Raw genomic sequence first — 21,506 nt, 5'->3', positions numbered from 1 at the left:
ACCAGGGGTGTTAAGCAGAGAAGACACACGATCTGATTTGGGTTTTAATGGGCTCTCTCTGGCTGCTGGGTTGGGATTAGACTGTAGGGTGAGGGTGGAGCAGGCAGGCCAGATAAGAGGCCATTGTAGCCCTTTAGGTGAGGAATGAGGGTGGCATGGACCCAGGGAGGTGGTGGAGATGGGAGAAGTGATCCAGAATGGATGGATGCATTGGGCCTCAGAATAGGTATCAAGTCACACGCTCCTTGGGCCTCGCCTTGTCCTCATACACAGCTTGCCTTCAGGGAGCGAGGACGTCAGTCAGGGAAAGAGGCCCCTGCCTGTATCTGGTTCTCCTGACAGTTCTGTTTCTTGTGGTGAATTAACACCTTGGCCTCCTGGGTTCCCTCGCCAGCCTCCTGCAAGTTTCTTTTGCATGAGTCAGCATCCCTGAGCAAGACTAGCTTGGGGACACCGATAAGATCCAGTTTCTAGCCTGCAGGCCTGGCTTGATCCAGACGTTAACCTTGCGAGGATTTTGGGCAGTCCTTCTGCAGCCTCTGCTGGTGGCGTCCCAGGCCCATACCTCAGCAAGCTGGGATGCGGTGCAGATGCCTGCCTCCTTGCTGTGTCGCAGAAATTAGCCGGGCTGGGAGTTGAGAATAACGGTAATAAACCCTAAACAAATAATGTCCTTGGGCCTGACCCAGGTGCTTTAGAATAGTAAGTCACGTCGTCTTCGTGACAGCCCCCTGTGAGGTCGGGTCTGTAATTGTGCCCATTTCACGGATGAGGAGCCTGACGCACAGAGAGTAAAGTAGCTTGCCCAGGGTCGCAAGGGTAGTGAGTGGCAGAGCTGGGACTCAAAGTGAGTTCTCTGCACAGTCAGAGCACTTGCTTTATTTTTCTTCTACTTGGCTCATGGGGGAATCTCTCCTCTCCTTGAAAATTATAAATTTGTATTCCTTTAATCCAGCAACTTCACCTCTGGGAATTCATTCCATTTGTGATTCCAGAAGATTAGAACCCAAGTGGCCCTCAGTAGGGCACCAGTTAAATAGATGATGATACATGTGTCTGTTGGAGCACCAGGAGGCCTCTGAGAGTGAGGATGGGCTCTGTGCTCCGCCAGGGAGATCTCCGGGGGTGTCGTCACGTGACAGAGTCAAGCTGCAGACTGGCTATAGAGTGTGCTCTGTTTTGTGTAAGGAGGGAGGAAAAATTGGAATGCTTGTTCATATTCGCTTGTGTTTGCCTAAAGAAGCATTAGAAGCATACCCAAGAAGCTAAGAAAAGTGGAAACCTGCAGAGGGTGTGGATGGGGACGGGCTGGGAGAGAGACCTCGTTCACTACCTTCACAGCCTTTTTGAGTTAGAACCGTGGGAATGCTTTTCCTATTCAAAACCGAGCATTCAGGTGAGCTCCCTGCTTTCAGCAGCTACCCCCTTCCCCACTTTGGGTGGTCTTCCCAGCAGTGCTGTTGTCTGAATCTATTGTGGATAACATTCCTCAGGTCTGGGGCAGGCTGTGTCTGCTGGTTTAGGAGACTTCATGCTTTGGCCTGATGAGCAGGTTCCACTTTTTAAACAAGAGTGGAACTCAGCCGTGCGTGGGTGGAAACTCGGGGTGCTGGGCCCATCTTGCAAGCATCGCCATTACTCTCTGCTCCGTAGAAAGGTGCGCGATGGTACAGGGGCAGGTGTCCACTGGTTGTTGACATGACTGACCAAGGGTTGGAGCATGTTGCTGGGCAGGGTGTGGGACATGCCTGGGCATCAGCAGCGGGAAGATGCATGCTGGACTGTCATTTTGGGAGAGGCAGCGAGCACGGAGCTGGGCTCTGGAGCCCCTGCCTGCGTCCCACGCCTGCGTGTCCAGAGGCCTGCAGAGCTGTGTGGCAGAGCTTGCGGGCAGAGTCGGTGTCAACGACTCTGAACAGTGCCTGGCACTAAGTGCATGCCCAGAAAATGTTAGCTCTTAGCACTGTCGTTGCTTGTCTGTTTTAGTGTCCTTAATTCATAAGAACGTGAATCGAGAAAGGAGGTAAATCTAGGATTGGGTATTATTGTCAAAACTGTTGTCCGCTAACTTCACAAAGGAAGAAAAATTCACCAAACTTATTTGGCCAAAAGTGATTTTATAGTTAAAGGCCCCTTAGAATATGAAGGTGAATATAAAAAGTAGTTTGGTTTTTTGTTTTCTTTTTAAGAAAGCTAGTTTGAGAGAGATGGCAAGCTTTTTGCAGAGGAAGTAAAGACATTTGTGCTCTTAAGGCCTGTCCGCACACCACAGGAGTGAGAAGTTATGTCCAGCTGGGCTTGCTGTGATGGCCTGGGGTCAGACTGCGTGCAGCCCCGATGCGGGGGGGTTCTGTCTGCTCATCTCGGAGGAGGCCCCTCGGCAGCAGCTGTGGCTGCAGGTGACCAAACACTTTCTGCCCAGTGACAGAGGCAGGTGGCTTTGACAACTGGGGCTGCTTCCCTGAGGCTCCCTGGGAACTTCTGAACTGAGTTGATGGTTTGGAGCCGTGCTTCTCATCCTTGGCTGCACACCTGGGGAGCTCTAAAACCATTCCAGAGGGTCGTGCATCACCCCAGACCGTTCGCATCAAGACCTCTGACGATGGACACAGCCGTCCGCATACTCACAGGCGGCCTAGGAGCTCTGAGTGTTCAGCCACGGTTGAGAATCACTGGAGCAGGGAGCAAGGCTTTTCGCAGTTTCTAGCGATCCCCACACCCAAGGCAAGTCTTAGCTCAGAGACCCATGGTGCCTGCCTAAATCAGTGGTTCTCACACTTGAGTGTGGATAACGATTCCCAGCACAGTTATTCAAAATTCATATTCCTAGTCCTCACCCCGCAAGATCCTCTTTTCCACTATCTCTGAGGGGGCCCCAGGAATGTACGTTTGCAACAGGTGTCTTGACGTGATGGTAATGGAAGTGGTCCACACTAGGGGAGAGGCCTGTGTGGCTCCTCTTTGCTTGGCTGGCTTCCTGCACATAATTCTGGCATCATGTTGTCTCTTGATGATGTCACTGGATCTTACGTTCTTTGACCAGAAATGGTCCTTATAACCGTCCTGTCTCTTTTTCCCTGTGTGGACAAGGTGTAAGGTTCTTCACTGCCCTGAGTGATGGGGTTATGGGGGGAAAGATGAGCACAGGGAAATACTTTTGACATGAAAGGTGATTTGGGAGGATCCAGAAATGAATGGAACTATAATTTTTATCCCTTGAATATTGATAGCATTTTCCAAAATATGTGCACAGAATAAATCTTTTTGTGCTAGGTTAGGGGTTAGCCTGTAAACCAAGTCCAGACTGCCCACTTATTTTTGGAAATAAAGTTTTCCTGGAACACAACCACATTCATGTATTGACTTTTGTCTGTGGCTGCTTTTGAGCTACAACTGTAGAGTTGAGGAGTTGCGATAGTGACCTGTGACCCACACAACCTAGAATATGTTCACCTATCCATCCAGCAAAGATTAAGCGCCCACTATATGCCAGGCACTGATCTAGTCCTGGGGATGTGTCAGCGGACAAAACACACAAATCTCTGCCCTCGTACAACTTGCATTGTATCAAATCTCAAATCACAATGCTTCTAGGACCAGGTGAATCACATAAATAAGTGAAGCAGGTTGTTGATGAGAGGTAGTAGGGATCAGTGGAGACTGTGGCAAACTGAATAGTATATTTGCCATTTCAGGGGCAGCTACTAGTCTGTTCTAGCTCATTTTTATCCTATAGGGATATGGGCCGTTTTTGGCACATAGTATGTGAAGACGCAGGAAATCCAGTTTTTAATGTGAATTCTCCCAGTTTCTGTGTGTTGGCAGCTAACTCAAAAAAATGTTAAAACACTTTGTTGGCCGCTGTGTTGTGGACCAAAGAAAACGGATCACTGGCTGGATTCAGCCCTCAGGCTGCCCGTTCACAGCCTCTGGCTAGAGTATGAGCTGGACCGTTCTCCATTGCGTGGATGGAGCTGCCTGAGGCTCCTTTAGCCCCAGGTTTCAGTTAAGACTCTAACGGGAGGAGAATCACTTTCCTGCCTCTCACAGAGAGTAAAAGTCCCTTCTTCTATTAAAAACGAAAGCAAAAGAAACGTGGCTTAAAATGTGTCCCACTAGGTGGTGGCATACTATCGCAAGTTAAAGCTTGTATGAGCGCTCGCCATCTCTGTCCCTAATTAACAAACGTTTATTTACTGTTTGCTCCTGAAGAGCATGACCATCTGTCCTTTTCTCCCCAGGAAAGCTGGTGTACGAGCGCATCTTCTCCATGTGTGTGGATAACCGCAGCGTCTTACCAGGTAATGTCATAGCTGTTGCCTGGGTTTCGTTCTGCCCTGGCGTCAGGATTGGAAGGTTTATATCAAGTCAGGATTTATTGAGACCCAATATAAAGTTGTTTATTTTTGGTATTAAAAGTAAAAGAAACACCTTGCCAGATTTCTGATCGTCTCAGTCTTCTAAAAGCATTAGAAGGTTTTCAAACACCCCGGCTAGGAATTTGGGCAAGTCATTTGAATCCACAAGAATGAAAATATATTATCATTAGATTCAGCTGAAGTTTCACACCAACTTGATGTCCTCTGCTGCTTGACATTTTTTTTTTTTTTAAAGATTTTATTTTTTTCCTTTTTCTCCCCAAAGCCCCCAGGTACATAGTTGCATATTCTTAGTTGTGGGTCCTTCTAGTTGTGGCATGTGGGACACTGCCTCAGCGTGGTCTGATGAGCAGTGCCATGTCCGCGCCCAGGATTCGAACCGACGAAACACTGGGCCGCCTGCAGCGGAGCGCGCGAACTCAACCACTTGGCCACGGGGCCAGCCCCTGCTGCTTGACATTTTAATATTGTCCCTGCATAGCTTTCCTAAGAAGAAAATGCTTTAAAAAACCAACTTTGTATATATTAAAGAACAATGTCAAATAAATCAATAACAACAGATGCTTTGAATCTGCAGTCTTTGCCCAAGTGATGTTTGCATGAAATTTATTGCCAATCAATTTCAAGTTCTCAGGCGCTTATAATGGGACAACCAGATTATGAATTTCATTTGTCATATAAATGACGATGATGTGTCTGGCCACATGGAACTCTCGGCAGCAGCTTCCTTTTCCTTTTAGCCCTCCCTTCAAGTTCCCAGCGCTGCTGTAGGAAACGTTATCCTGCAGCCTCCTGCTCCTACTCAGCTGATGGCATCAGCAATAGTGACCCATAATTTGACCCCTGTTCATTCATTCATTCTTTCTTTTGCCCATCTACGTATGCGTATGTATGTGTGTATGTGTCTGTGTTTTGAAAACTATTTAATACTCCTGTTTCTCAGAAAGAAAGAGAGAGAACTCTACAGACCTTTAGGGCCAGCACAGCTCTTAGGAATCATCTTGTCTCATTATAGATGGGCCCACCCCCTGTGGGGGAGTCAGGGGCTTGCCTATGGTCCTGCTGCCAGCTGTGGAGAGCCTTTGCTCTTAGCGCTGGACCTGCGCTGTCCAATATGGCGGCCCGGTCACGTGGGGCTCTTGAACGCTTGAGAGCTTCCAGTCCAAACTGAGATGTGCTATGAGTATTAAAAAATACACTGGATTTCAGAGACTTAACACAAATAAAAGACCATAAAGTATCTCACTAGTAATTTTTTTTATATTGACTACATGTTGAAATGATATTTTGGATAAATTGGGTTAAATGAAGTATATTATTAAAATTTCACCTGTTTTGTTTTCCCTTTTTGAACGGGGCTCACATGCTATTTCTATTGAACGGTGTTGCTCTAAATCGCCCCCCCACCACATCACACCTGTGAGGTTTTTAGCAGCTCCTCCCATGTTCTAGGCTTCTCGAGACTGGGAACCCGTGAGCCTGGAAAGGTAGGCAGGGGCCATCAGAGAGCAGGGGCCCTCTGTGTCGGCTTAAGGCTTTGGGAAGTCCGGGTGTGTTTATTGTACACTTGCCAGCTGGTATTCCATGTGCTCTGTCAGCAGCAGTGAACTCTCAGCCTGTAGGTGGAATTAACCCGTTTCAAATCGGTGTTTTCTTTGGCTGCAGTGGTATTTGGCCTTTTGGTACAGGTGCTGCTTCTCCCTACTGTTGTATGTCTACCTGCTTAAAAATCTTTCTGTTACTTGCCTGGCCCCCAGGGGCATTTGAGTTTGCATCCAGTGCAATCATTTTCCTTCTTCCTAATTTTCACTAGTTTAGTTACAAACAACATTTTAGGACCAATGAAGGAAAAATGACTAATAACTTGCTCCCTGCCTAAACTAGAAAAGGCTATTTTCATATTCCCTTCCAGTTCTTGTCGAAGTATACTAATAGCACTTCCATCACGAAAGTTCTTCACTCTCCCGCTTCTGTTTTTCACCCTGAGCGCTGCAAATCTGGCTTTTGTTTTCTTGAAAATAACTTCTTCATTCTTTTTCCCCTTTCAGTTAAAATCTTCATCTACTACGTGTTACGTCTGGTTCCAAGAACCTGAAAGAGAAAGGGGCAGACTCTTCTCAGAAATGTCAGCTGTCTTGGGGATGATTCTTAATAATTATGAGGAGAGCTTTTGAAATCCGTGCGGAATTCTGCCTAAAGAAATTAGGTTTAGAGAGAAATCTGTTGGCTTGTGCACTCATTCTGTCCGCTTGAATCAGGTTCTGACTGGTGAATTTCGTCTTTGAGCCTTTTACCTTCAGGAGCCTCAACTCAGGTGGAGTTCTTAGGAGTTTAGAAAGATACGTGTCCTGTGGGTTCACGGAAAGTACGCACTGCGAGATGTGGGAATTTGCCCACGTTTCTTAGTCCAGCGTATGTGTACAGAGACCACCCACTCCAAGTGATAAGTAACTTCATTTCTATCTTGGGAGAAGCGATGTGGGTTATTGAGTCGTCGTTCTCATCGTCAGCTGTGGGCATTCCCTTCTTCAGCTTTGTCCCACGGCTGACGGAGGCTGCATGTGGGGGAGCAGCGTCCTTGACTGACCTGGCCTTTCAGGCACGTGCTAAGATGACGTGACAGCCCTATAAGCACTGTTATGTGAAGAGACCTCTCACCGCTGGGGCAGAGACTTGGCAAGTGGTCCCTTCTCTCCTCCTAACATATCCACAGAAGTTCAGGGTTGGAAAAGAAGCACCGTACAAGAAAAATAAGTGAGAACTAGAAGGAAAAATCTCTGCTCTTTGTCACACTGAAATCTCTTCAGAGTTAATTTCCAAATTCTGAGTTCATTTTCCATGTAGCAGCCCAAGGGCTAGAGTATAAATCATGTTGTGTCACGTCATGCCATCCCTCTGTTCAGAAACTCGTGGAGTTCCCGTACACTTAGAAGAACTCTCACCAAGGTGGCAGCCCTGTGTAACCTGGTTTGTGATACCTGCTTCTCCCCTTCCTGCTCACCACGTTCCTGCTCTTTGACCATAGCAGAGGTCATACTTACTGCAGGGCCTTTGCACTTGCTGTTTCCTCTTTCTGGAAATACGTTTCCTCCACATCTATGCACGGCTGGCTCCTTTTTGTAATTGGGGGATCAGCTCAAATGTCACCTCTGCAGGAGCCTTCTCTGACCACCCTATCTAATGAACCCCCGCAACTCAAGTCACCCTCTATTCTAATACCTACTTTTGTATCTTTAATGGTGTTGACCGTTATTGGATATTGTCTTGTTTGTTTCCTTGCTTATTCTTTTCCCTGTTGATTACGTTTTTTCCCCCCGTGTAAACTTCACGAGGACAGAGTCTGTCTGATGTACTGTTACCTCTTCAGGGCCTGGAATAGTACCTTTAGTTGGTTCTTAAAACATTTGCATTGAGCAAGTGAAGTAAAGGAGTAGAATATTTAGTTTGCTGAAAGACTTTACCTGCATAACGTAGTCCTTTTCCTACATCGTCTCTCGAGCTGGAAGGAAAGCCAGCAGCCTGTGTGTTGGTGCATGCAGATTACTGTGTGGCTTGCAGTCCATATGCATACGTGTGGTGGCTTGCCTTTCCTGTGATTCCCAGCTCTCTTCAGCAACCTGAATCCCGATGGTCCCACCCTTTGCTGAACCTCTGTTCCCTCAGCTGGAAAGTGAGGGATTTTATTAGATGACCTCAGAGACTTGTTTTTGTTTTGGGTTTCAAGTCTCACGATTCAGTCATACGAAGGGAAGTTAACCCCGCCCCTCCCTGTTCCACAAGGCAAGATTAACAAGTGAATTTAAGAATAACCCTTATCTTTTCCTGTCTGGGTCTCTTGGAACTTGAAAAAACTTACTTTAAGTGCCCGGGTTTAGGCCAGGAAAGGGAAAATGGTAATTTCCCTTCCCTTTGAAAATGGCAAGTGAATAATTCTGGAATGAATGAAGCAGGCTAGAACATCCAAAAATAGATAAATACTTGAGATTGCAATTCCAAAATATCTGCAGTTGTGATTAGTGCCTTTTCTCTGCTGGTGAGGTACCTAGGGGTTTATCTTTTTGCTGATTCCCTAGGAATTTTGATGACCTTTCTTTTGTGCCACCAAGTAGCAGAAAGCAGAATCAGGAACGAAAAATGACCCCCTGCACAACATGAGAGCCACCGGGCTGACATTCACTTGGGTCTTTTAAAGTAATGAACTTCTCCCTTTTTGATCGAATCCTAAATGTGTGAGGCACGTCCCGTGCTGGGATCGGGCTCCAGTCTGTATGGAAATCACGTAGAAAAAATCATTTCCGTGCGAGGGTGCCACAGTGGCCTTCTTGGTGTTGATGAGAGTTTTTGTTTGTTTTTTCATTTTTCTGTACTCTCTTCCATTCCTTATTAAGATGTACATAAAGATTAAGCTTGGTTGCCAGTGTTAGGAAGCTCCAAATGACAACAAAGAAGGTCAGGGCTGGTGGGGCAGCCAGCCCGTGGTGCCCAGGATCCTGACTTCTCTCTTGCTCTCATGATTCAAGATGATTGTGGAGGTTCCAGCCATCGTATCTGCATTCCAGGCAGCAAGAAGGAGTGAAAGAGGTCAAGCCCCGTTCCTTAAAGCTATTTCTTAGAAGTTGTACTTCTGTTTATATCCTGGGACCAGAGCTTGGCCGCTTGGCCACACCTAGCTGCAAGGATGGCCATATGCCCAGCAAAAAAGTGAGAATTCTCTGATTAAAGAGGAAGAGAACAGATAATGGTTGAAACTGGCATTTTTGGCACTACTCAAGTCTTAGAGCCAGTATTGAGCTGACACCCTAACTCTGGCTAGTTTCTGGCCTCGGGGCCTTGGTTTACCTTCACCTCTGGCCCATGTGATATTTGGAGCACAAGCTTCCTTCACATTTTATGTTAGAGTTGCAGGTTCCTAAAGCATCTGGGATTCTCAATTATATCACTATAGTTACTGGTGGGTACACCAAGACCTCTGGATTATATTAGAGGCAGTGGCTAAGAATGTAGGCTCTGAAGTCAGACTGCCTGAGTTGAATTCTAGCTCTTATATTTGTTTGCTGTGTGCCCAGGGCAAGTTACTAAACTTCTCTGGGGCTTGGTGTCTGTGTCCATAAAAGAGGGTAATAAAAGTAGATACTTCGGAGGGCTGTGGTGGGGAAGGAGGTGAGCTGACGTCTGTAAAGCACTCTGAACAGCGCCTGGCACTTCGAAGGCCTCTGTGTGTAAGCTCTCATTGTCACCAATTGTTTCCTAATAATAATAATGATATTTGGAAGGAAAGAGATGGAAGTTCTGGGTACCCCACTCCTTCTTCTGCTCCATTGTAACCTTTTCCTATCCCAGGACTCATGGCAGCTGAAACAGATCCCGAGAATTGGGAGGGCTGACGGATGTTATTTTTGTATTACAGATCACTTCTCTCCAGAGAATGTAAATGACACGGCCAAAGAAACGTGCTTAAATTGGTTTTTCAAGATCGCTTCCATCAGGGAACTCATTCCGAGATTGTATCCTTTTTTTGTCTGATGCCTTTAAAGATAGGCTTGAAAGGGTTGTGCTGTTAACAGAAGCCATGTGATGGGCACCCTGAAATTCCTGTTGAAAATTCGGTGCCGTCACGGTTGCTAGCCTGAAAATACCCGGCTGGCCGCACTGTGGGAGCCTGTACACTCTTGTTCTCTCCAAAGGGTTCTCTGCTTTTTTTATTTTGAATATGATGCCATGTACAAGGCTTTTGTTCCCTTGAGGAACATTCTCACATTAATCCTCTCAGTTGAAGTGCTTCATCTTTGTGTTGTCTGTTTCTGACAACTTGAAAGGAACAAGGTCAGGCTTCTGTGCACAAATGCCGGTACTGAAGGACAGAGAAGGCGACTCATGCACACAGCAAATCGTAGTTACCTGAAGTGTGTTCTTTCCTCATAAAGCCTTGGTTGGAAATGCTCAAAACCCAGCTTAAATTTCAGCGTGCAACCATGAATCAGCATGTAACATTTTCCAAATTTTATTGTAAGTGTGTATGAAACCTTGAGACCCAAATATAGAAACCACAAGCCACTAGCTAACTCAGTTCTCTGGGTTGTTGAGAGCCATCGTGGCCCCCTCTCCTGAAGACACGCCTAGTTCTGTTCATGAACAGTTTAGTCTTTTCCCGTAGGGAACAGCCTGTCTGGAAAATATCTTCCTTACCTGAATGTTTTTGTAGTTATGTGGAAGCATCCATTCTGAAGTGTAACAAGTTCCTCTCCAAAACGTAAGCCTCTGAAATGTCTAGAACTGTAATATTTCCAAAAAGTGTCTCACACACACACACACGCAGCACACACTAATGTCAGTATAATAGTGGCCATCATTCTTTGGGTACTTAGCGTGTAACAGATCTGGTGCCAAGCACCTTCCATGCATTTTCTCATTTAATTCAAATGAAAACTTAATGAAGTAGAGAGAACATTTTAATCCCTGTTTTCTAGAGAAGACAACTCAAGCTAGGAGAGGTTGGTTGAGTTGCTCATGAGACAGCAGCTTGGCTGGATTTGAGTCCTGGCTCTGCCATTACTAGCTGTGTGGTCTTGAGCAAGTCATTTAGCATCTCTGACCCTCGGTCTCCTCCTCTGAGAACAAGGCCCTAAGAAGAGGTCTGGGAGAGTCCGGTAGCCACATGCACTGCACTGAGAGCAGCACCTGCCATGCAGTGCGCCCATGCTCAGTGTTTGCTGCTGCGTCCACGATGATGACGATGACGATGATGTCAGAGCACAAGTCTTTGCCCCTGGTCCCCGTTCTACCGTGGGTCACCTCTGACATTGTTTTGAGAGGCGTTCACAGAGCCTAGGGAAACCAGATCTCCTTTCTGCAGAACCAGTGAAACGCTGAGTCGTGTCGGGTGGCAGCTAGATGGCGAACTCCCCGAAGGCCTGGGCTGACTCACGAGTCCTTTGGTAGGACTTAGTGTGTGACTGGGATCTGGGGCTGGCTGGGGTCGTTTGGAGGGATAACACTCGTGCTGCAGGAACAGTTATTTCCCCCTCCCGGTTGGGGCAGGATAATGCCTGAGGCAGAGGAAGGTCCTGTGTCTCGGGAGGAATAAATCAGAGTTCACGTTGACAGATTCCTGATGCCGGCTCAGGGGCTAGGTGTCCGGTGCTAGGAAGGGGCGGGGCACAGGACAGCAGATCAGTGTCACAGGAACACGGATCGGTGAGAATATGCAGCCCATGGACAATCCCTGGAAAACAAAAACTGCTAAGTTAATAGAATAAATGTGACCTCCAGCAGGAAAAAAGTAAAGGTTAGACTCCAGCTCTGAGCAGATAGTAAAGGTGGAAGAAACCATTCCGTGAATGAATCGTGTCTAGAGAGAAAGACTCTTGTTATGTAGCCTTAGAAAACTCGGAAACTTTGACCTTGGTTATTCCTGAAACTTGATTTTTTTCCCCCTAAATTTAGGAAGTTTAGCTTTATGTTTATTTTAAAAAGAACAGGGAGCTGTCACAGGGGTGTAATGCTGCTGTCTTTTTGTTTCTAACAGGGGGATTTCGGAATGTCTGCCCCGATTGACATGCATGATTCGAGGGATCGGGGACCCGCTGGTGTCGGTGTATGCCCGGGCCTACCTCTGCCGGGTAGGCCGTGTCGCGTTGCTGTGCTCCCAGACGTGGCAGTTCCCTGTTTCCTTAAATGTTCCCGAGGCTTCTCCTTCACCACCACCTCACAAGTCACTGGAAGAAGGACTTTATTAGCTTCTAATTTTAGAACACGGCTCTTCCACAGAAAGCAGAGCTGTAGGATTTCTTTTAAAAATTAATTTTAAAGTAGACCCACTTACCGTAAGTCTAATTGGAGGCCTGTAAGGTCGTTGTCTTACAAATGAACTGGTTTTCAGAATTAATTGTTCCTCCGTTCTTGCTGGGAAGGAGACTCCCAAGGCCTTTCAGCTAATGGTTTGCTTTTCATTGACTTGAAACATGCTTTCCCTTTGCCTTGAATGTGGTCGCTTGGTTAGTTTCTCCGTCCTCATATTAAAGGGTCGCTCAGAGAGCAGTCGGTGCGGGCTGTCTGGCTGGAGCGGTGCTCCTTGCGGTGACAGGCGTCAGGGTCTGTGTAGCCTGCCTCGGAGGGCGCAGGCCTGTCTTCACGGCTGCTCTCTTGTGTAAGGCAGTCCTGGTTGTAAGTCACTCGACCTTTCTCTCCTTTAAAGCACCGTGAAGAGCTGTTAGTTTTTCATTTGTGAAGAATGCAACCCATGGAGTTATCGGTGGTTTTTCTTGAACTTGTGTGGGGGCTTTGCCTCCATCAGCTTTCAATGGAGCCTCCTTGCTAGGCCCGTCAGCTTCTTTCCCCTTTACAGGGGGCTCATTGCCCTTCTTCCAAAGGGTCCTGAAGAACCCAGACTTCCTTGAGGACAAAGCCACGTGCGGTTAGACTCCCTGCTCCCCACTAGGGATTACTCACATCATTAAATCAGAAGGCAAGAACCAGTATCCTTTCATTGGCTTCTTTTACGTGACATCTAGCAAACGACAGAAGCCCCGTGGTCTGTGTCACAAAGAAATCAGTCATCGCCCTCAGTGAACAGCAGACATCCTCACGAAGGGCACTTTTTAAAGATCTTTTCCATGATAGACGAGAATGAAAGAAAGAGTCTGACATTTAAGGGTGACCTACTCTGTGACCGAGGCCAAGGTGTGTGGGCGCTGCCGTCTGCTTCTAACTTGGGGTGTCTTTTCATGCGGGAATATCAGGTATGTTTCCTGGAGCTTCAGCTCTGGAATCTATCGCAGCCTGAATACTCGTTCCGAGTCAGTGTTGGCTGAGGGCCTACTGTGCGCAGAGCACTGCTGGGTCCTGTGTGTCCTCGTTTGCACATTCGCACACTACTGCCTTTCCTCTTCTAGAACAGAGCAAATTCTTTGGACTCGCCTAGACATCAGTTGAATAATGGAGTAATAAAGATTTAGAGTTACCATGTGTCTTATGAAGATGATTCTGGTTATTAGAGAAATCAGAAAGAGGGAGGAAATGCCCATTGCTCACAATCATGTTCAGTTTTAAAGTTTGATGTCAGATATACAAGTTAGGGAGGAGATAATGTTTGTTGCCTGTAAAGTGCCTTTGAATGGCAGATGCAACTTTAAAACTTGGTGACAGTGAGGAGAGATGGCAGACCCGTCCCAGGAAGACTGGTGGGGAAATGTGCTGAAATGATTTCTGTCAGTCCAGGCAGTGTCTATCATGGAGCAGACCTATAAAAATTTTAGTTTCTAAAAATTTTTTTACATAAAAAGAATAAGAGTAAGGATTCTTCCAGTTTGCAAGTAGCAAAAGGCCACTCATACTACTTTAAGAGGGATTTATTGGCTCTGAAGAGTCTAGGGGTAGTGCAGGCATGGCTGGATCCAGGGTCTTAGAGCATTGTCAAGAATTGTTCCTTCCTCATGGCTCAGCTCTGCTCTCCTCTGGTTGACTTCATTCTCTGGCTCGCTCTTGCGATATGGTGGCCCACAGCAGCTCCAGGCTTCCATTCTCCCAACTTAGGGACTCCAGTGGAAGGGGAGTGCCTTCTCCCCAGTCGTTTCAGTCAGAGTCTCAGGGCCGATTCTCAGTGGAATCTCTTGGGTCGCTTGTCTATCGATAGACCAATCACTGTGGCCATGGGATGAGCTAGGCCTATTGACTGAGCCTGGATCATGTGCCCATGGCTGGAACTCAGGGTGGGCTGGGTCCAGCTCTGCCACAAATCTCATGGTCCGAGAGGAGAGTTTGATTCCCGAAAGACAAATCCGGTTTGCTGATAACAGGAACAGGGAATGAGTGCCAGGCAGGCAGAAACAGCAGATGGAAATCATGAGCCACTACTCACGATGCTCTGTGTAGAAATCTTTTCAACCCAAGCAGATTCGCAAGCTGCTCATTTGGCTTGATGGGAAGAGAGAAACAAAACGCAAAAGCGAGTGAGTGGGCAGGGCGTAGGGGGAGCTCCAAGCTGTGTATTAAAGGAAAGTGTGATTAACTCCTCTTCTAAGGCAGGGCCCCTTCAGCTCATCTCCACGGCTTGTCCACTGGGCCTTTCTTTGCTGTCACCTAACAGATAATTACTGCCTTTTCTACGATATGATTAAGTGGAAGGAAAGACAATATAATCAGAACACAGTAGAACTGGGTCTGACATTTGTTGTTAGTATTTTTTTAATCTACGGCCTTGCCCTTGGAAACATCCCCTACAGCTTTAGAGCCGCCTTCGGAGTTTAACGCCCCAATGGTTCTCGCATAATTTTTCTCAGAAGCATTCTTCCCAGCCATCTGAAAAATATCACGATCGTTAATCTTCATGATCTCTGGGGAGGGAGCGGGGAATGGCTGAAATCTGTCCCCAGTGGAAAAAACCAGGTCTCAGAAAAGCAACTTCCCTTCAAAGCTGTTTTTGTGATAAAGGCAGCAATTTGGAATTGAGGTGTACGCGAGGAGCTCGGTTTAAGGAACCTTATAATGCTTCGTTTTGTTTTAAACGCATGCCTCCTGTCTGCAGCTCATACCTTCACTTTACTATCCCAGCCCAGGGCTCTGGCCACCTTTTCTATGATTAGCAAATTTTCTCAGCTGGAAATGTTATAATCTGTTTTTTAACCAATGAACGCAGGAGCCAATGGACGAGAGCATTGTTACGCTTCATGCTTGTTTTATATAAAATTGCTTAAAATATATTAAAATTAGTCTGCTTCCCTGACTGCCCAGCGAAGAATGAATCCATCTATTTTAACAACGCCGCAATGAAGTCCCAGCTGACCCTCTTACATACCAAAATCTTTTTGCTTCATTTACTAAGTACAGCCACATGTGTGTTCATCATTTTTTTGAGAGGAAGTGAAGATCGTGCACACAAGCTTGGGAGTCCATGCCTCCGTTAGTGCTATATTGATTTGTTCCCTCAGTCATCTGTTCAGAAAGGCATTTGTTACCTTTGGGAAATTGCGAAGACAATTAACTGCAAATGTTGCCCTTTTTTCATTAAAAATAGCTCCTCTGGTTTTTCTTATAAAAGCAATCCATGTTTATTGAATAAGAAAACAGAGAAGCTAAAAGAATAAAAAGTAACTTTCTGGACTTCTCAATGCCTATATCTGTCTATGTGTATATTTTTAATTTACAAAGATGACATCATACTGTATATATTATTTGCAACCTGTTTTTCCATAATTGAGGTCGTTTCTTTTGTTTGGCTGCAGGTGGGAATGGAAGTGGCTCCACATCTCAAAGAAAGCCTAAATAAGAACTTTTTTGACTTCCTCCTCACTTTCAAACAGGTAAGAGAACAGTATCAGAACAGCTAATTGATCTAACAGTCACATGATCGTGAATTTACAAAACCCTGTTGGTTTTCCAAGTTGAGATTGCCTTAAAGCTCTTTAAATGTGTAAACCCTGGAAAACTGCACCAGCGTCTGTTACGGACAATTAAAATGTGTTGATTGTACTGAACGAGCAGAGAGAATTAATGTGCATGTGTTAACAGGAAGCGTCTCCAGCTGATAAGTCTTTCTTCTTAGCATCTGCTGGCTCCATTTTTATCAAGTTACTTCTTTACACAGTGCACATTCCCAAAACAGCTCAGTTTGATGACATGGGAAACTGTGTGTTTTTTTTCTAGTTAAAAAAAAAACCCTGAGAACCCAGGCTATTTCTCTCAGGGCCATCCAAATGCTTACAAGTGTGCACAGTCTGTGAGGCACGCACGCTCCATTTATTCTGTGACTTCTCTCTCCTTCTTTTCCTAAGTGTTTATTTGGTCTCCTGTAGATTCATGGGGATACGGTCCAGAACCAGCTGGTGGTCCAGGGAGTGGAGCTTCCATCCTACCTCCCCTTGTACTCGCCTGCCATGGACTGGATCTTTCAGTGCATTTCCTACCACGCCCCCGAGGTAACTGCCAGGTGGCTTCAGAGCGAAGTTCACCCCGAGGGGAAATGCTGGGGCTCCTCTCTCCTCTGTATAGTGTCATGATGACCTCTTCACTAAACAGGGCTCATTCATAACAGCTATAGCAACAGCAATCCTGGACAGCCTTTAGAGGGCTCACCATTGTGGCTGGTTCTCTGCTCAGCACTTTTGCTAGATTGGCTTGTTTAACACCTCTGGGAGGGGGATGTGGAGGCCTAGAGAGGCCAGATACCTATGTAAGTAAGGTCACACAGCTAGAAAGTGGTGGTGACTGGACACAAACCCACGGAGTCTGACTCCAGGGCCAACAGGCTTCATTGCCTCTTCACTGACATTCATGCATTCCTTTTTTGTTTATAATGATCTAATCAAGTTGGTAGAGCAGGTAATATTTTCCCCATTTTGTAGAAGGAAGTGAAACTCAGATATATAATTGCTTTTCTAAGATTCCTTTTTTTTCTTTTTGTCTATTTGGAGCATTGTCAGGCATTGAAGTGAAGTCTGAGTCATAGCAGACCTACTCTTTTTTTTCTTCCCCAAGACTGAGAAGCAGTTTCAGTAGAACACCAGTCCACGTTGTCACAGTAACTGTGATAGATGAAGCTTCCCGTGTCTTCTGGTTGTTGAGCGTTTATTCTATGGAAGAGAAGCGGGGCCTTGCTACAAAAGGATATATGGAGCAAAGCAAACTTCTTTTCCCAGAAGCTGCAAAGACAGATTGACAGCCCTAAAGAAAGAGAAAAAAGGATATGACTTTGACTAAGCAATCCCACTTTTAAGAATATCCAATAGAAATAATTGGACGCGTGCATAAACACATAGGTTTGGTCATGCTAGTGCAACATGGGAGACAACCACCAGAAGGGGATAAGTCATGGTCTAGGTATTGAGAGAAATGTTATGGGGTCATTTGAAATGATGGGGACCCAGGGTGAAGATCTGGATGTACTGACATCAGGGTGTTCACAAGATGCTGCTGAGTGAAAAAGGAGCTTGCGTATGTTGCTGTGTGTCCTCAGTGGTGGTGGTAGTGTGGCCTGGTGTTCAGGTTTGGGTTCTGGAGCCACAGGGCCTGGGTCTGTCTCAGCTCTGCTGCTCACAGGTGTGGGGATAAAGCAGGGGTCAGGTCACTTGTCCCTAACCACTCTGAGCCTTTTTTCTTCATCTGTAAAATGGGAGCAATGATAATTCCTATTTTCTAGTCTGTGGCATAGATCAAACAGGACAGTCCCTTTCCAGGACTTAGTGGATTTTCCCACACCTAGTGCTTGAATGTTTGTTGAGTCGTCAGGATTGCAAATGTGATGTTTATATCTGCATGGGAGAATTGGGAAGGAGGTGTGACGAAATATCGCTGGAGGGTGAGATTTTGGCTTAATTTGTTTTTCTTATATTTTCTAACTTTTCAGCCAGTATGATGCATGGCTTATATTTTTGTTTTTCCGAATCCTAAAGTATGAGGGGAAAAATAGGGACACCTTGTATTTCAGGTGATTTTTTTTTTACCATTAAGTAAATTGATTTTATATCAAGTCAGCATAAATGGAAGATTGTTTGAAAATTTGCCGACCGTTCTCTGTGATCTTCAGCAGAGGCTCAGTAGCCACACGCTGGCCCAGGCTCCTGGGACGAGGTACCACGAACGTGCCTGTGCAGAGGGAGCTGCGCTACCCGTGTGACTGAGTAGTTGAGATGGATGAGCAGGACAGACGTGATTGAAAATGAGAACACTTATTTTTTTTCTCCTTATTTTAATGAAAGGCAAAGTCAGATTAAAAACAAAAGGGACATGTCATAAGGCTTTCTTCCTTTTATTTTAAGCACCAGTAATCTCAGAGGATGGCAGAAGCTGGGAATAGAGCTTTCCTGGGGAGTAAAACTCTAGGAAATCATTATTGCGCTAGAAGAAGTGATTAAAAAAATTAGGTCACCTGAATAATAATAAACCCTGATTCTTGGGGCACTTAAATAAGGGACTTGCTGTGTCTTGTAAAAAAGCAAAAATCATTTTCAGAATGAGGAGGAATTGATGTCAGTGTGGAGGGTGGTGTGGAAAATGTGGTGACAATAGGTGCCCAGAAGCTCTTGACAGTGGCTGGGATATGTCACCTGGGGAGTTAGAGCTGTTTGTGTCTTTAAAAGCCCACACCTCCCAAACTGGGGCTGTTGAGTTTGGCTGCAGCGGTTGGTAATATATAGGGCAGGTACCCGAGAGAGCAGAAAGGAGAACTGTCTCCATGAGAGGAGGGAGAGAGGCCTTCAGCTACAGATGTGTGATGTACACATTTTTGATAGAAATTTCTGGTAGAAATTGAAATCCAGAATTCCCCCCCTACTCCCCCCAAATCAGGGAGTGATTATTCAAAAAGGCTTTTTTGTTGTTGTTTGAAGACAGGATTTTTTTCCCCTCTTATACAATTTAAAATAAAATTATCCTAAGTAGAAAATAGATTTATGCCCCCCATTTCAGGGACATTCTACACAGAAAAAAGCAACCGTTTCACAAAACCTGCTTTTGGGCAGTGAAAACGAACCCCTTGGTAAGCTTCTCATCGTTTCCAGCAGGTTTTTGTTTGCTGGGGGTGGTGTGGGAGGCACAGAGTGGAAGGCCTGACCCCTGATGTCCGTGGCAGGTCCTGTCAGATAGGGAATCCCATGGGATCCCCTGCTAAGCTGGGCCATGCAGGTTGTGAAGGTCGAAGGAGGGAAGAGGAAAGTGGTGGAGGCTGGGGCAGAGCTAGGTTCAGACTTGGGCTGTGTTGCCTTGGGCTGCTTGACTTCTTTGTGCCTCAGTTTTATCAGCTACAAAATGGGGCCAATAATAGAAGCTTCCTTGAAGGGCTGTTATGAGGTGACTGTGGTAACCCATGTCTGTGCATGGCCAGGGGCTGGTGCATGGTAGGCACCAGGCAGTGGGGGTGGCTGCCGTCGTCGTGTTTGGTCTTAACAGAACTCACTGAGTGCATGGGGTCCTAAGCTGACTTAAGGCCAGGAGATAAACCGGGGCCCCTCCAGCAGCACTAAAAGAAGAGCTGAGGGAAGGGACCTGTACAAACAGAGGCAGCTAAGAGGCATAGTAAGGGGACCAGCCTTCTGGAGGAGAGTTAGAAATTAGACTGACGGGGAGCAGACTGGGTCGCGCTGGGCCAGGCTGCAGAGTCTGTGGAACCTCACATCATGGAGACCAGGCAGCTCTGGAAGATTTCTGATCAGGGCAATGATTTGAAAAAAGTGGCTCTTGGAGAAGATCAAACTGGTAGAGGCGTCCCAGATGAACTGGTTAGAGAGAGGAGGACTGGTTGGTAGTTGTGGGAAAAGGAAGAGACAGAATGGATAGGAGAGAATTTCATAATCAGAAAACATTTATTAATAAAAATACATCTTCATTGGAAAGAATTTGGAAAAGATAAAAAGGAGAAAATTAGCCACCTCAAATCCTGCCATCCATAACTGGGCAATATTTAACATTTTGGTACATTTCCTTTTTAATACTTCTCTCTCCTTTCTCTCTGTCTCTCTCTAATTTTGTTTTGTGGATGAGAATTTTTTTCCTGTATAATTTTATGGTGCTTTCCCCTCACTTAACATTAAAAATACCTATTGTTAGTAAGGTTCTGTGGGGGCTGGCCCTGTGGCCGAGTGGTTCAAGTTCCGCGCACTCTGCTTTGGTGGCCCGGGGTTTGTGGGTTCGGATCCTGGGTGTGGACCTACTCCACTTATCAGCCTTGCTGTGGAGGCATCCCACATACAAAGCAGAGGAAACTTGGCACAGATGTTAGCTCAGGGTGAATCTTCCTCAAGCAAAAAAAGAGGAGGATTGACAATGGATGTTAGCTCGGGGCGAATCTTCCTCACCAAAAAAAAAGAAAATTCTGTGGCCCTCAGTCATTTCAGGAGGTGTTTAGAAGGCAGAGTGAGTCTGTTGCATGTGGACAATGTTGGAGGAGGGGAATGAGTCGAAGATGTGGCTAAGCTGCTGAGCCTTAAACACAGTTACCTCTTTGTGCTGCTCACGGTGTTCCCAGCTCTGTGTCAGTTCCTGGGCCATCTTAATTCACTCTCACAGCTTCCCGAGGCGAGGTATTGTCATCATCCTCATCTTACAGACTTAGACTTCTGGCCCCTGTGGCCTACACACTTGCTCAGTCACACAACTAGAAAGAGTCAAAGCCGAGTAGCCATTTTGGCGGTAACTCTGAAACCAGCAGATTTGTTCCCTCAACTCCTAAACTTTTTCTTTCTAGGAAACTCCTGTTAACTGCTGCACTCAGGGTGGGACTTAGAGGCCCTGACAGACCGACTCTTGGGACTCTTCCTCCAATGGTCATACTATAAACTGCACTGTAAACACTCTAAAACATGGGTAGGCTAATAATGCCAGTCTAAGACCAGCCTTGGCCATTGATAAATCCCTCTCACGCATGCAGGTGTGTTATTTTCACTCTTTTGAATTAGGCAAGAAACCCCTAGTGAAAGAGAAATAATGTGGAAAATTAAAAATTCTTTTAATGCCTACAGTATAGAATTTCTTTCTATTCACATTGAAGTATTTTATTTCTTGAAGATGTGAACATATTAACTCTGTATGGGGGAAGAGGGTGTCACCATTTAAGATTAGTTTGTGATTTTGTCCACCCTTTACATTTCTGCTTCATCTAGGAGAATATGACATGCATGGCATTTGATTTCCTTTTTTATGAAGCAGTATTTGTAAACACTGATTGGAAGGTTACTCAGTAAAAGCAGAAGTGAAAATCTGTAAGCACTCTGGGCTGCATGTGAGGTAATCTCGGTTTAGGAAACAGAAATAGGATGTTGGCCCAACTTCTTTTTTCTTTCCTATACTTATTCTGGAGATAACCTTAAAAATCATAGTTAAATATGATGGTGGTTATACAAATCCACTTATGTTAATGAAATGTCACGAAGACATAGCCTTTCCCCCCACAATAAAGGGTGCCTATAAAACCTGGGGAAATAGTCTAGTTCATTGTATCATGTCAGTGTCAGTTTCCTGGCTTTGACAATGCACTGTTGTCATGTAAGATGTTCACCAGTGGGCGAAGCTCAGTGATGGGCATCCAGGGCTTCTCTACTATCTTTTCAGTTTCTTATAAGTCTATAATTGGTTCACAATAAAACATTTTAAAACTTCCATCACTTAGAGGCAGTTTGAACAGTGATGTTATAGCCATGC

At 45.7% G+C, this 21,506-nt stretch overlaps 1 protein-coding gene across 1 annotated transcript in view; it reads left to right on the top strand.

Annotated features, from left to right (window-relative positions):
- VPS35L (VPS35 endosomal protein sorting factor like) overlaps window positions 1–21,506 on the top strand; it is a 111,808-nt gene that overhangs the window by 28,944 nt on the left and 61,358 nt on the right. Inside the window, exons 9-14 of the mRNA XM_014853441.3 lie at window positions 4,242–4,301; window positions 9,787–9,883; window positions 10,582–10,629; window positions 11,905–11,998; window positions 15,599–15,676; window positions 16,169–16,291. Of these exons, the coding sequence (XP_014708927.3) occupies window positions 4,242–4,301; window positions 9,787–9,883; window positions 10,582–10,629; window positions 11,905–11,998; window positions 15,599–15,676; window positions 16,169–16,291 (500 nt within the window). The remainder of the gene's footprint in view (window positions 1–4,241; window positions 4,302–9,786; window positions 9,884–10,581; window positions 10,630–11,904; window positions 11,999–15,598; window positions 15,677–16,168; window positions 16,292–21,506) is intronic.

The sequence above is a fragment of the Equus asinus genome, chromosome 14 (assembly GCF_041296235.1).
Source record: "Equus asinus isolate D_3611 breed Donkey chromosome 14, EquAss-T2T_v2, whole genome shotgun sequence".
Lineage (NCBI taxonomy): Eukaryota > Metazoa > Chordata > Mammalia > Perissodactyla > Equidae > Equus > Equus asinus.
The sequence above is the reverse complement of the archived record's forward strand: the minus strand, read 5'-3'. Positions and strand labels throughout refer to the sequence as shown.